The sequence below is a fragment of the Salvelinus fontinalis genome, chromosome 34 (assembly GCF_029448725.1).
Source record: "Salvelinus fontinalis isolate EN_2023a chromosome 34, ASM2944872v1, whole genome shotgun sequence".
Lineage (NCBI taxonomy): Eukaryota > Metazoa > Chordata > Actinopteri > Salmoniformes > Salmonidae > Salvelinus > Salvelinus fontinalis.
The window spans coordinates 24,026,915-24,042,697 of record NC_074698.1 but is presented as its reverse complement, the minus strand read 5'-3'; the positions used below and the strand labels follow the sequence as shown (position 1 = coordinate 24,042,697).

General features: G+C 42.6%; 2 protein-coding genes across 7 annotated transcripts; one reads left to right on the top strand and one right to left on the bottom strand.

Annotated features, from left to right (window-relative positions):
- The first annotated feature begins 91 nt into the window (after positions 1 to 91).
- On the top strand, positions 92 to 10,383 carry LOC129833544 (ataxin-7-like protein 3). 6 transcript variants are annotated; one of them, XM_055898220.1, is made up of 14 exons: positions 92 to 228; positions 822 to 888; positions 1,033 to 1,145; positions 1,275 to 1,407; positions 1,511 to 1,682; positions 1,805 to 1,905; positions 2,009 to 2,067; positions 2,635 to 2,680; positions 5,729 to 5,766; positions 5,855 to 5,923; positions 6,062 to 6,105; positions 7,746 to 7,817; positions 8,181 to 8,317; positions 8,404 to 10,383. In XM_055898220.1, the coding sequence occupies exons 3-14, from the start codon at positions 1,095 to 1,097 to the stop codon at positions 8,604 to 8,606; spliced, it is 1,125 nt and encodes a 374-aa protein (XP_055754195.1). In that variant the 5' UTR covers positions 92 to 228; positions 822 to 888; positions 1,033 to 1,094; the 3' UTR covers positions 8,607 to 10,383. The 6 variants fall into 6 exon arrangements, with proteins under 6 accessions (XP_055754195.1, XP_055754194.1, XP_055754197.1 ...); XM_055898219.1 differs by having other exon boundaries at positions 92 to 432; XM_055898221.1 differs by having other exon boundaries at positions 94 to 432; positions 2,009 to 2,031.
- On the bottom strand, positions 8,785 to 15,728 carry LOC129833545 (transmembrane and ubiquitin-like domain-containing protein 1). The gene is made up of 3 exons (XM_055898225.1): positions 15,407 to 15,728; positions 12,696 to 13,267; positions 8,785 to 12,575 (listed from the first exon to the last, which is right to left on the bottom strand). The coding sequence occupies exons 2-3, from the start codon at positions 13,250 to 13,252 to the stop codon at positions 12,206 to 12,208; spliced, it is 927 nt and encodes a 308-aa protein (XP_055754200.1). The 5' UTR covers positions 13,253 to 13,267; positions 15,407 to 15,728; the 3' UTR covers positions 8,785 to 12,205.
- Positions 15,729 to 15,783: the final 55 nt, after the last annotated feature.

The window sequence follows — 15,783 nt, the reverse complement described above, 5'->3', positions numbered from 1 at the left end:
CACCTCTTCCCTTTCCGTCAATAACAAATGGCCACTCGCGAGAGGGGGCGGATCCAGACAGCCGAGGTTTTTTCTATTTAATTATTGCATATCCAATTATAAATAAAATGTATGCGCTTAAGTACAGTCACTTGAGTTGATTAGAAGTGAATTTCCTTTCTCTGCCATTTTCCCCCTACTTTAGGCCAAGTAAAACGGCACGGAGAACCTCGGTGATCGTTTAGTGAGGTCTGTTAGGAAGGAAAATGGCAGCCTCTTTTTACATTTTCTTATTTCCCTTTGACTGCTCTGCTGCATCACATTTTAATGACTAGCTAATAGCTACAACAACATGTATCATCCTAGCTAGATATAATGTAGCAAAATAATCTCTTGTCAATGTCCAGCTAAACTGTAACGGCTAACGGTTCAATCGTAGATTGGTCGTTGATGGTGAGTGCGAGCTGACCAGTATGATATTCTCTGTAAAGAAATCATTGAAATAATTGTACGTACCCTTATTAGTAAGATTATGTACAATGAGCTGATTTGTTAGCTAGCTATGTTTTTCCTATCGGTAGCAGATATTAGGAAAATATTTGTTTTGCTAACTAGATAGCTAATTAGCTGTCTATCAGTTGTTACTGCGTTCTATCCTAGCTAATATCGAACGTTAGCCTAAGCTAGCACGTAGTAGCTAGCCGTGTCTTAATACTCACTCTAGTCTCTAGACAATACAACTGTTCTGACTTTATTTTCGTTTTTGTTCTGTCTTGTATTGTGTAACCGCAACACCAAATTTACTAATTCAGTGAAATGTATTTGTTTATTTGTTTCAACAGCTAACCAAAACAATATCAGGCAGTCACCTCTGCCAACTATTAGCGAAGAAGAAGTCGGTGCTCCTTTGTAAGTGTTGATTCAGTCTCACTCTGGGACTTTTGTGGGGTTTTGTCCAATAAATAAATAATCTCTTGTCTCATCACTTATTTTTTATTGTTTGAATGACGGAGTTATTTTAAATCACTAAATGTGTGTATTTCCTGTTTTCAGCTCTGTTGTCCCCCATAGCTGTGCCATGTAGAAGGCAGTGATTCGCCCTTAAACTTTTGCAAATGAAAATGGAGGATATGTCTCTGTCGGGCCTGGACAACACCAAGCTAGAGGTGAGTAGTGGACTACACTTTCACCATCCTATCATGTTTGGTGGTAGTTGTCCTGCTTTAAAACAGGAAGTTGCTCATGTAGTTTTCTTTCCTTTGTGACTCTGCTGTATTTTTTGCTGCCCTCCACAGGCCTTGGCTCAGGACATCTACTCGGACCTGGTGGAGGACGCCTGTTTGGGCCTGTGTTTCGAGGTGCATCGTGCTGTCAAACAGGGCTACTTCTTCCTGGATGACACGGACCAAGAAAGCATGAAGGACTTCGGTTAGGACCAGAGTGCTTTCTCCTGGGTTTGGTTATCTGGTTCATCTCTCTGCCTTTAATTTGTTAGTTTATCTTTCATGTATGTTCTCGCCTTGCTCCGTAGAAATCGTTGACCAACCAGGAGTGGACATTTTCGGGCAAGTGTACAATCAGTGGAAAAACAAGGAATGTGTGTGTCCGAACTGCAACCGGAGCATTGCTGCGTCCCGCTTTGCCCCTCATCTGGAGAAATGCTTGGGCATGGGGCGCAACAGCAGCCGCATCGCCAACCGCAGGTCAGCAAGGGGCACTGGACATGGACAGTGGACACTACACTACAATGTGACATAGAAAACAAACCAATACATTCCTCAAGTGAATGGGCAATTCTGATCATTTTCTTGATATTGGTCAACAGAATAGCAAGCAGTAACAACATGAACAACAAATCAGAGAGTGATCAGGAAGACAATGATGACGTCAATGACAATGACTGGTCGTATGGCTCAGAAAAAAAAGGTGAGAATAAAACAAGTGTGAATCCCTGTCTGAATGTTTTTTTGTGACTAGCTGAACAAGCACATCTATGCTTGTCTTACACCCCTCTATTTTCCATCTGCAGCTAAGAAGAGAAAGTCAGATAAGGTATTTTTACATTCTTTGAAACAACATGTACCTTTGGTAAGTTTCATTGCTGTGGAGATATTTATTCATGTTTTGTATGTTGTGTTTTTGTCCACATGTAATTACAACGAGGCCAATAGATAAAAATAACCTTAAGGATTTCTGGTATCCCTCTGTCCTTTCTGCTAGGGCCGGGATGATACCAGTATCGCATTACTCGTTAGTATCGTGGCAAGGAAACTTCTTTAGGAAAACAGCCCCAATGTTGGAAACAAACATCATTAAGTTGTTATCCAGTCACATTTATTTATTTTACAAGCTATAGTGCACATTTTTACAAACGGCAGCTTTTTAAAGGACCAAATAGTTTGCTCTGCTGTGTTTGAATATTTCCCATAGATTTCTTTTGTTGCCATACTGGTATTGTCACAGACCTACTTTCTGCTTACAAGCATGGCAAGGATGAACATTGAGATTTTTTTAACAAATTCAATTGGATCAAGGGGTGTGTGCTTCACTTTTCCTGTTTCATGCTTCGCATGAAATCATGCTTGTGATATGTTAATCTAGATCAGTGTGAATATAAATTGACGGTTCTTCTCTTTTTGTGTATTATTTCCTTAGAATCCAAATTCACCCAGAAGATCAAAATCTGTAAAGCATAAAAATGGTGAGTATAACGTTAACGTAAACTCACCCCATTCCGTACAAATGTGCGCCACTGCAACATTCAAACGAGGCTACAAAGAAAACTAATGGGACTGTGTTGACTTCAAAATTGGGGGTGTGAACTACGTTTCTATTCAAGCGTTGATCAACATGGTAATGGCTCTATAGTATTGGAGAAAAGTAGAAAAAACAGACCCTCCGTTACATCGTGACGTGTCATGCCGTAACGTACAGCACGCATAAAGCAACTATTTCTCTTACAATCTCTCTCCACCAGGTGTAGCACTTCTCTCATCCTTTAAAAACAAGTTATGGACAGTGACCGGGGGTAAGGGGGGATACCTAGTCATTTTTTGCGTCATCATTGCATGCGATCATCATTCTCAAAGCCGCTGTTTACTTCTAAGATCACTTTAGCACCGCCCTAAAAACCCGATTCAAATTCGACACAAACCTTCAAATAGGTATGTAATGACACTTTATATAAACTCTTTATAGTGTTTTATTTACATTTAGAGGCGATAAGGTGATAAGTTGGACAGATCGAGTGAAAAAAAGCAATTTTCCCACACATCTCTCCGTCTCACTATCACGCATTAGTTTCGCTTCCCCACCCGCCATTTTTTTAAAGACCCGACGGAGCTCAATGCCTGGTTGAATTATGCAGAAACGGGCAGCGTGGGGGGTCTCATGTAATTGATTCTGTTGGAAAGGGGATAAATTGTGCTTTACAATGGTATTGACATTACAGTTGATCTGGACGTAGTACGTTTTTGGGGCGCTAAAATAAGGTCAATTGTACGGACCAAGGCGATGTACACATGTGAGTTTACGTTACCTCTTAGAACCCATGTAAGATGGAGGTGAAGTGACATTCTATAAGCTGTGTGTCATTTACATTTACTGAATCCTGACTGCATAATGCATTTCCCAACTGGAATGTAAATTTTTTCCAAGTGAAACACATGATTAGAATGTCATTTTTCTTTTTTAATCTTAGTGGCAATAAGCAGTTAAAACAATAACAAGGCATCGTCCCCGCCCCTTATTCTGTACAAAGCTGAGAGATTGTGCTAGAAACTTTTTACCACTCAAATTAATAGTAGGGAGCTATGGATGCAAGGACTGACCATCGTGATATCAAAGTTATAGTTTTGAGGCTGTATAGTGTTTTGTTAACAAACATTGGAGTACAACAAGTTCTGATGGGGTATGACAGTTTAAGTTATATTCTTCAAGAATCAATGGGTACATATCATTAATTTATAAATCCTAAAATGAATGTAGCAACTGCAGAGTGCCCCTTTTTTTTTTTAAATGTAATTTGTCAATATCATTTCTCAATCAGCATTTATTTTACTGAAATTCACACTGATATTCATACTAAATTGCATACATTTCTGTTTATATAATGCATTCTGATATACAGAATATTATATGTGTATGGTCTCATGGTGTTTTGTTTGTCGGGAGTTGTGGGAATGTTCTAGAGTCCAGATTCTCTGTAGCCTTGAAATGGAATTGTGAAGTCGAACATAGAGCCCACTCCTGAATACACCCAATTTATGGCCCTACTTTGTGTGTGTTTGTGTGCATGAAAGTTTTAGAGTAGTTGGTTGAATGGTTGGGGATGTTTTACACTCTGGTCGTTTCAGCATTGCTGGGGCCAAAGCCTTGTTGCAGATCAGGAATCTCCATGCATGCTGTTGAGAGATGATGCATTTCCTCAGTGATCGGAAGGGGCTGATTACTGCCAGGCCAGCTCTATAATGCCCTCCCCCACTTCAATGTAGGGTCAAAGGTCAACCCGAGAAGAATCTGGGAAAGAACCCTGCCGGTTTAGGGATAGTATATCAGGAAAAGTGCCTGGAGTTAGAACTTTCATTCCTAAGGAAATTAACCTTAGCAGAGACCCAGGGTGTCTCCAAAATCCTCTATTGAGAATGTTAATGTGGCCTTCTGGATTCTTCACGATAGATGGCCATTGAAGGAGTCTGCTGCTTAAATCCAGGTCAAATGCACAATGTTAGCAGAATAGACGTAGTACAGTATGAAAAGGATCAGAAGCAGCATTGAAGATGAGGATAAGCAATTAAGATATCAGGCAAAGGCCGACTCTTCGTGCTCCGCAGTCTCCTGTTTGCGTGATGATTTTAATTTGACATGGATCATGGTGCAAAGCTAATGAGCTGAGAATGACTTACAGGAAGCTGACAATTGTGTGCAATAAATCACAGTTCAGCCTCCAGTTTACAGTTCTTTGTATGTAATATATCAATGTATTTTCTGTATTGTGTTATATATTATTTAATTAGTTCAACACTTGAGTGAAAAAATCATGTCGGATGATAGTCTGGTACCAGTAATGATAGACTACAGTCAGGTCTCTAAAGCAGACCAGCTGCTTATCTCTTAGTTTCTCAGGTGACTCAACAAGTCCTCTTGTGCATTATCCTATCCATTATCTACTTGACATATTCATGCTTTTGTTTGCATTATTATTATTATTTTTTGTCGTTTTGTATCATGTCTTCATTGATTCTTGATTTCCTGATTGTCCATGTTTCTTTAAATGGAGCTGAAATGAAACAGTGCTGCTATCTTCTATGGAGCGTCAAGGATGTTCCAATGTAATAAATGACCTGAACTCAATCCACACCAGTTTGATCGACCTGTCATTTGTGGCTTTGGCCCTTAAAGTGCTGCTCAATTTCAATCACAGATTGATTAAACCATTAAAATATATTTTGCCTTATGCTCATGCATAAATATGCTTGCTTTTGCAGCACGTACATAATAATCAATTATGTTCTCTTACCTCACTGGTCAATAGCTAGAGAGACCTTTGCTTCCTTCCGTCATAAACTGTACATTTTACGTATGTTTTCTCAGACATAGGAATCAATTGTTTGACATGTAATATTGTGAATATTGCACTAAATGTAATCACTGCTGTATTTCATGGTTGGTGGTGGTTGGGTGCATCATCTGTGTCTTTGGGAGTCAGTGGCAAGTAGACTGATAGATCATATGCTGTTCTCTTTTTCAGGGGAGCTTAGTAATAGTGTCAATGCAGATCCATACAAGGTAACCAGAATCCATTTTTCTGATGGTTCACACCTACATATCTATTAGTGTGTTGATGTCTGTTATCGTTTTCTCTCCCTCACTGCAGTACAACTATAACACTGGCATCAATTACGAAACTTTAGGCCCTGACGAACTGAGGTCTCTGTTGACAACAGTGAGTCATTTTCATTTATCCATTCTACCATCCATCCACAAGTCTAACTGTATATCGGATCACATCTAAAATCTCAAGACATTTATCAGCGGTGTGTATGACTGGCTTGTCTCTAACTACACTGCCCCCTGTCTGCAGCAATGTGGAGTGATCTCGGAGCACACCAAGAAGATGTGCACCAGGTAGGGATTACTCTGCACGCAGACACAGCACATGCACCTCTAATAGTCTTGTCATTTCCACCTAACGTCCTATCAGCTACACGGAGTGCACACACATACCTTTATCACACAAACTCATTAATACATTTTGTTTCTCAAGCGCTGGCACTAGATGTTAGCTTGAGTCAAAGTTGCTGATTTATGATCATGATGAGCCATTCAGGGTAGTACTGTGCCAGACAGACATCTTCCTGGAAGTTTGATGTCAGTATGTCCTGTGTCCATCCCTCAGCCTGCCCCTTACTATGGACCTTACCAGGTTCTCAGAGGTGTTTGTTAAACTAGCTAGTCGGGAAGGTCTTCCGTGACTTGAATGACGTGTGTTCCGGACAAGTGGTAAACCTGTGGCCAACTCCATTATGGAGGCTGCCAACAGACACTCATGGTTATTGTTCTGCATGTTGTTTCCGTGAGACCTTTAACATGATCAGTTTCATTGGTGTGTTGTGATCATGTGTAGTTGGGACTGATTTTTGGGGTACACAAGTGGCAACTCTATATGATTCTCAATTATTTTCCATTTCCTTTATAACATACAGTATTTATTAGATGATTGGGGTCAGTAATTGGCCAATTTTCTTTAAAAAAATGTATACTGAACAAAAATATAAACTAAACATGTAAAGTGTTGGTCCCATTTTTCATGAGCTGAAATAAAATATCCTAGAAATGTTCCATATGCACAAAAAGCTTATTGTGTGTATTAATTTGTTTACATCCCTGTTGGTGGGCATTTCTCCTTTGCCAAGATAATCCATCCACCTGACAGGTGTGGCATATCAAGAAGCTGATTAAACAGCATGATCATTCCACAGGTGCACATTGTGCTGGGGAAAAAAGATTAGTCACACAACACAATTCCATAGATGTCTCTAGTTTTGAGGGAGCGTGCAATTGCCAGAGAATTTAATGTTTATTTCTCTACAATAAGCTACCTCCTAACGTTATTTTAGAGAATTTGGCAGTACATCCAACCGGCCTCACAACCGCAGACCACGTGTAACCACGTCAGTCCAGGACCTCCACATCCGGCTTCTTCACCTGCGGGATAATCTGAGGAGTGGGGGGGTATTTCTGTCTGTAATAAAGCCCTTTTGTGGGGGGGGGGACGAATTCTGGCTCCCCAGTGGGTGGACCTACGGTATGCCCACCCATGGCTGTTCCCCTGCCCAGTTATGTGAAATCCATAGTTTAGGGCCTGATTTCCTTCTATGAACTGTAACCCGGTAAAACATTTGAAGTTGTTGCATGTTGCGTTTATATTTTTGTTCAGTATAATACCAATTTGTGTAAAATTAGTGAAACAATTCATATTTGATTGGACCAAACAACAGATATTTTCCAATTGGACTATGTAAGACCCTGATTGGACACTGCCTGCTTTACGTGGTGAGAGACTAACTGGACACTGTCAGTGAGCAAACATTCATCTCTAACCTCCAAACTCTGACACCTGACCCTTCATCTGATTGGTCACTGGCAGTGTCTGTTTCTGTCTCTCCCACTCTTGTCTCTGCCGTGGCCCTGGGTAGGCGGGGCCACTGTGCATTGTGGGCAGGTGTTTCTCAGGTGTTTGTAATGCCACGTTGTGTCCCTGCCAGGTCCCAGCGGTGCCCCCAGCACACGGACGAACAGAGGAGGGCCGTCAGGGTGTTCCTCCTGGGGCCGTCCGCGTGAGTGTGCCCCTCCCCTGCCCCTCAGGCCTCCATTGGTTCTGACTGGTTTATTCCTAGAACTGATATATTCGATCTTGATTGGTGCCTGTGGTGTCCCTAAATGTACAGGTGTTTGCTTGAGGAGTTGTATTGAATGACTATGTATTTATTGTGGATGTTTTGTGCCAGTTAGATGGACAGGCCTTAACATTGAGGGTGGACTATGTTAGTTAGCTACTGTAGGAGCACTCATGGGGCCAACTGTATGGCCTGGATGCGTACTACAGTAGGTGTGCTGTATGGCAGATTGAATGGCTCCACCATGTGTTCTGCTGCTGTCTTAGTGGCTGGTCTGATCTGAGCGGCTGTTGTCTCTGTCAGGTCGTCTCTGCCCGATGCAGACACGATGGTGGAGAGTGACTGCTACGACGCCTCAGACGGACAGGTTCTCATGAGTCGCCTACAGTGGGACGGATCCTCAGACATCTCCCCCTCCGATTCAGCCTCCTCCAAAGCCAGTAAGAGAACCGAATTCAGGTCCACATTCTGTACGTTCATTACAGTGGAAGTCGATCTCATCTCCTGCTCTCGATCTCTCTCCCAGGCACCAACAACTCAGACTCTAAGAAGCCCAAGAAGAAGAAGACGTCTCTTGGCCTAAATAGCACAGGAGGAGGAGGAGGGGGCGGCAGTGGGAGTGGAGGGGGCAGTAGCTCCCAGAGTAGTCTAGTAGGCCTATCCAACAGAAAGAAGAAGCCCAAGCTTCCTGTTCCCCCTGCCCCCAGTATCTATGACAACCTAAACTAGGGTAGTGCCAGTCTGCCCCCCCCCCCCCCCACACCGTACCCAGGAAGGTGACTGGAGGGTGACATGGAATTCTGAACCAAGCTTCATCCAGACAAGTCATGGTCTCATACCTAACAGAGGTACAGATGATAACCCATTAACTCACATCCACTCACTCACACATTAATATCAGCTCTGATTAACCCAGGGGTTGTAACTTCTCTTTATTCATAAATGGACACGGCACCCCTTCATTTGAACGCAATTCTTAGTTGTTAGTTGTTGGACAATATTTTGCAATTCCAGTTATAAAGAAACATGGGTCATTGATTGTTCACTTTAATTGTCTTTTTGTTAATCAGTGATTTAGGCTTCAGACATGGACCAATCACACTCCGCTTTTTTGCACTCTGATCTGTTTTCTCCTGAAAACATTGCTTTCTTTTTGACTCTGTCTCTGTTTAGGAGGAGACTTGTGGACTAATTGCATCACCTTACGACTACAGCTTTGTTATTAATGTGGTGGGGGATGTCAGTGCCATCTTGTTGTCTCACCAGTATTGGGATACTTGATGGTGACTTTATCCGTACTAGCATTGTATTGCACAGTGGTGTATGTGTGGGTGTATGAATGTTTGTGTAAAGTTGACTGTTTTCCATGTTGTGGGCCTGTGTGTGATATTTCATTTGTTTTTAGATTACTATGCATCTCTGAATGTGCCATTGTGGTTGAGTCAGTATGTGTTATTTTGAATATTTAACTTTTTTGGTTTACATTGACTGTGTCAAGTGAGAATGTGTATTTAATGTCTTCACTCAGTAAATTGTAAATGCAGATGTTGACATGTATCATGGAGTGAGCCAGTGTGTTTTTGTATACCGATACATTTGGTATGATGACCTATGTAAAAGAATCATGATTTAATTGGATACTGTATACATACATGGTAACCTCTCTACCATACACAGCTTAATGCTAAACAGTGCTTCTTCCCTGTCTATCTTTACTGTTTCATACTCAGTCTGAAGTTTCTACAACCTGCTTCTGCTGCAAATCACAATCTCACTTTATACAAGTTGTAGATCTCGCATTGCTTCCTGTTGAATAATGCTATAGTATAGTCAACCTGCTTTTTTTTCTCAATAATACTCTAGGTCAATCTGCATCACTTGACTTGCTTTCAAAGTCTGTCTCTGCTTATGTGCAGTGTCTATGTGCTTGTAGGAATTCAAATCTGCTGCCACTTGCAACAGAAGTGCCATGGCTGTTGCATGGGATATTTCAGACTGTTATTCTTGCCATTTTCAGCTTTACTCTAGCTAACGAGTTAAGTTTGATATATATTGTTATTCCTTCCTGTTTGAGAGGCCCACCAGACTATACTTGCTAGGGAGAATCTTATATACCCTGAGCTTTCATTTAGAACATTCAGCCAGTGAGTAAGTATGACATCACTTTAATGTGCCCTACAAGAATCAACCTTGAAGTGAAAAAACACCTATTTTGGGTACGGCTCATTTCATTTGTCCCTCTTTACTGACAGGGTCAAGAACGGCCTGTATTTCTAATGCTGCGTAACTGTTTATTTGTGTGTGTCTCTGAACAATATGACTGTGGACAAATGACGCAATAGAAAAAGTGTCTTCACAAAACCCAACTTTTTTCATGCACGTGTGTGTGCATGTGCAAATATGTCAATTGTATATTAATGTGATGCACAGCTAGGTTTTCTTTATATCTCAGTTTCTCATGTGTACAGAGGTTTCTTTGTCTGAGTAAAATGAAGTGTCATTCAGATTTCTTGCATTCTGTCATTTTGTCCAATATCAGACATACTCCTTCTTTACACAGGGACTGATTGGTTTGAAAGTCTTTAAATCTGAAGGCCAGAGGAAAACAATGTAACTTAAGGGATAAAGAGATTTTCCCTCTCGTCTGTGTCAAATTCCCCAACAGAAATTCTGATGTGTCCGATGTGGTTTCATCCCATTCATTCAATGTACAGTAAATACATATTTACAGTATTTTCAAAACCAAACATGTTGCTTATTTTCATGCATTAACATATATGTTTAAAATAACTGAAGAGTAATTCAAGCAACAAAAATCCTTAAACTGTTTTGCCTTGCAATAAGGCAGTCGTTACAGTCCACAATAACTAAGGTGAAAGCTCATTCCCAAAGAACTGGAAAGAAAGTAGAAATAGAACCACCACTCCATACATAGCAGGTGGTTTCCAAGTTGCTCTAGAGCCAAGTCTTTAGTTGTATAATCTTCATTTTGTTTCCGTTGCAAATGAGGAAATGAATTGCTCGTTCAAACACGTACTACAAAAAGACAAAACATTTCTGGAACGTTAACATGTATATAATGAAACGAGTATGGGGCCATGATGTGAAGAAATGCATTATCCTAGGTCTAGATTCAATCAGATCAAGTGTTAACCGGCGATAGCTGAATTGTCGGCGGTGTAACGGCGCTGGAGCTGTCAAATGGGTGAGTGACTGCTCTTGATCATTATCACGAAGCCACGCCTGTCCTACTTGCATTGGAAGTTCAGAACGAGAATCTGTAGGCTAGATAGAAATTACGCTCAAATTGAAAATAATTAAAGTAAAGATTTCTAATCAGTCTCATCGAGGTGTAGATTACATCTCACATTCTATTGTTCGAACTTGTAAACAAGGCTCCGTGGTATTTACTTAAAGCAAAGCACGGTTTCGACTGCTACAGTTTTGCAGTTTAACTGACGCTCAGCCCAGAAGGACAATTTCCATACACATAGATAAGTCAGATTTCAAAATTTCTAATAAGACACTTAGGTCATCACCTTTGTGCACAAAACATCCATTGAATTATTCAAATATTTGTAGCTGATGCCAACATTTTATATTCATCTGTCTGCCATGTTTTTGGATGACGTCTGCACTGCTCCCTGTGCGCACTGAGTGCTAGTGTGCATGTGATGTTGGTCTGTATAAACCGGATTCAACCCGGATATAGACAGACATGAATTGGCGTATGCAAATGTGAGTAGATAACCTTGAAAACAAAAGGCGGACATCTTGGACGCAGTCTCCAGTTATTACACCTCAGTGGATTTGACAGCACTAACACAGTTCCACCTCCCACACAACTTCTATACTTATGTCGGCTAAAGCGGATCTGATTGAATAGAGACCCTAATTTCTGAGAGCAACCTAACACAGAACAGGCTATGTGTAGCCAAACTGGCCAGAAGATATTGCTGACACAGTGGACCAAGCAGCCTGTGGTCCTGGGTGTGATGCTGATGGTTCTGTCCTATAAGGACCAACAGGAGCTGGACCCACTCAATGTTTTTCTGAGAAGCAAAATTACAGCTCAGTATTATCTCTGCTTCATACTAACAAACACACATTCCAGATAACTTAAATCTCTGCACATACAATCAATCTCACATTATGCTATTTGCTGGTGCATGCACAAACACAGGCACACCCACTCTTAGGATTCCAGTTGAGCTCTATGGTGTCTGAGGCAGAGGCCCCCTGACTCCATTCATCCTCCTGACACAGTTGTTATTCCTTCTCATTCTCCTGCCCAGATGAGGGCCCTTCCATCCTGCCTCCTCTCCCGCTCACCGGCTGTGCATTCCAAAGATGAGGAAGCTGAAGAACACAGTGACTCCCACCAGGGAGATGGTAGCAGGGGCGGTGAAGAACTGACGGTAGTTGATGCGGAAGTACCAGACCACGGCTAACATCACCACGAACACAGGCACCACCAGGCTGCTGGTGCTCAGAGCCAGGCCTGCAGCCCTGATTCCCCCACTAGCCCCAGAGCGAGCTGCCTCCTCTGGGCTGGCCTCCCGCAGCACCTGGGACACGTGGCAGTGGATCACACTGTTGTGAGAGATGTTGAGGGAGAGCAGAGTCCGTTTGGGATCCTGAAGCAGCTGGCCCTGGTAGATCAACTTGATCTGACGCTCCCGCCCTGAGAAGTACTTACTAGAGGGGAGAAAGAAATGTCTCTGAAAGACTGTATGGGAGAGACATGCATGTTCAATAAATCAAAAAAGAAGGTTAAACACAGAAAATGTATAATGAGAGCTGCCATTTCATACTAACCTCTTCAGTAGACCCACTGTATCCTTGGGACTCAGGACTGCCACCTCTTCTGTGTCATTCAGGAACTTCAAACGAACCGTGATGCTGGTGCAGGAGACCACTGAGCTCAGCTTCTGAACCTTGTCTTCTTCCTCATAGTCATCCTCTTCCTCATCATCTTCCTCATCATCAGGCTGGTATGTCTGAGGTTTCTTCCCCTGGATATTCAACAGCAGGTCAACGCCAGCCCCTGCAGTCCCCTCTCCTGTTGCCTCACCATCTTCCCTCTCAGACCCAGGCTCCCCCTCCTCTGGCTTGTTCTCCTGGGAGTGTGGAGGTGTTTGCTGCTCTGGGGTGTCTGCACTGGGTGGCCCTCCACTGTAACTGTCATGGCCCCCCAGCCCGATTAGAGAGGCGTGGGCCCCGACTGTAAGGATGGTGCTCAGGATGTGGTCTCCCCGATCTGCCACTTGCGTGGAGAGCCATGCCAGAACCAGGGCCAGGACCAGAAGTAACACACCGCTTACTGCAGCCACCTCGTCTCCCATCCCGTCCATTGTCAGTGCACACACCGCCATCTCTGTCCTTAGTGTCTGTTGAAAAGCAAAAGTGAAGTGCAATAAGTGGATAGATACATATGAGTAGAAAGCCTATTAGCAGAGACCTGTATTGCAACTGTCACTGTCAGGGACAGAGACCTGTATTACAACTGTCACTGTCAGGGACAGAGACCTGTATTACAACTGTCAGGGACAGAGACCTGTATTACAACTGTCACTGTCAGGGACAGAGACCTGTATTACAACTGTCAGTGACAGAGACCTGTATTACAACTGTCAGGGACAGAGACCTGTATTACAACTGTCAGGGACAGAGACCTGTATTACAACTGTCAGTGACAGAGACCTGTATTACAACTGTCAAGGACAGAGACCTGTACTACAACTGTCAAGGACAGAGACCTGTATTACAACTGTCAGGGACAGAGACCTGTATTACAACTGTCAAGGACAGAGACCTGTATTACAACTGTCAGGGACAGAGACCTGTATTACAACTGTCAAGGACAGAGACCTGTACTACAACTGTCAAGGACAGAGACCTGTATTACAACTGTCAAGGACAGAGACCTGTATTACAACTGTCAGGGACAGAGACCTGTATTACAACTGTCAGGGACAGAGACCTGTATTACAACTGTCAGGGACAGAGACCTGTATTACAACTGTCAGTGACAGAGACCTGTATTACAACTGTCAAGGACAGAGACCTGTACTACAACTGTCACTGTCAGGGACAGAGACCTGTATTACAACTGTCAGTGACAGAGACCTGTATTACAACTGTCAGGGACAGAGACCTGTATTACAACTGTCAGGGACAGAGACCTGTATTACAACTGTCAGTGACAGAGACCTGTATTACAACTGTCAAGGACAGAGACCTGTACTACAACTGTCAAGGACAGAGACCTGTATTACAACTGTCAGGGACAGAGACCTGTATTACAACTGTCAGGGACAGAGACCTGTACTACAACTGTCAGGGACAGAGACCTGTATTACAACTGACAGGGACAGAGACCTGTATTACAACTGACAGGGACAGAGACCTGTATTAAAACTGTCAGGGACAGAGACCTGTATTACAACTGTCAGTGACAGAGACCTGTATTACAACTGTCAGGGACAGAGACCTGTATTACAACTGTCAGGGACAGAGACCTGTATTACAACTGTCAGGGACAGAGACCTGTATTACAACTGTCAGTGACAGAGACCTGTATTACAACTGTCAAGGACAGAGACCTGTATTACAACTGTCAAGGACAGAGACCTGTATTACAACTGTCAGGGACAGAGACCTGTACTACAACTGTCAGGGACAGAGACCTGTATTACAACTGTCAGGGACAGAGACCTGTATTACAACTGTCAGGAACAGAGACCTGTATTACAACTGTCAGGGACAGAGACCTGTATTACAACTGTCAGGGACAGAGACCTGTATTACAACTGTCAGGGACAGAGACCTGTATTCCAACTGTCAGGGACAGAGACCTGTATTCCAACTGTCAGGGACAGAGACCTGTATTACAACTGTCAGTGACAGAGACCTGTATTACAACTGTCAAGGACAGAGACCTGTACTACAACTGTCAGGGACAGAGACCTGTATTACAACTGTCAGGGACAGAGACCTGTACTACAACTGTCAGGGACAGAGACCTGTATTACAACTGTCAAGGACAGAGACCTGTATTACAACTGTCAGGGACAGAGACCTGTATTACAACTGTCAGGGACAGAGACCTGTATTACAACTGTCAGGGACAGAGACCTGTACTACAACTGTCAGGGACAGAGATTAAGTGCTACTTCAAAGCAACCGTCTATAGTTGGCAATGTTGTCACAAAAGTTAGCTAGCAAACCATCTAACTAATGTCAACCCAGTTAAAACACGTCACTAATGTGTTTACTACTACATTGTGCATCCGTTGAAGAACTAGCTAGATACAGAAGAAAAATGTTGTTCAATGTTTATGCTAACGTTAGAAGACATATTGGTAGGTTACTAGCTAGGTATTAGGTAAGCTAGCTAGCTAGTAATAGCAACAAGGACGACCTTCGTTTGCTAACTTTCACTACATTGTCAAAATGCTTTCTATAGATGTTCTTATTAAATGCACACACCAGTTATATGCGCATTTGAATATAAGAGGTGCGCTTACCTGCTATGTAGTCAAATCATGTTTGACGACATGCTACCATGCTAATTTAGCCACAGCCCCGATAATAAAACTGGAGTAGAGGGCCACATGAACACAGATGACGTTACGCCACCAGCACGTAGGTCGGTTAGTGCTTTTAGGGATCCTTGGGACGTCCAACTCTTGTGTAGCTGGCACGCAAACGGGCACAAGCAAGGAAACAAATAATGGTATAAATCTAAAATAGTAAAAAGTGGCTTCCTCTCCTGGCATTATCTCTCCTTCATGTGCTGAAAATAGAGTACAGATGAAAGCAATAGTGTACCTGTAGTGGGTGGTTGCTTTCACCTGCGCAGATGAAGCAGCCTGGGAAGTAGTTGAGAGTCATACAGTCTGAG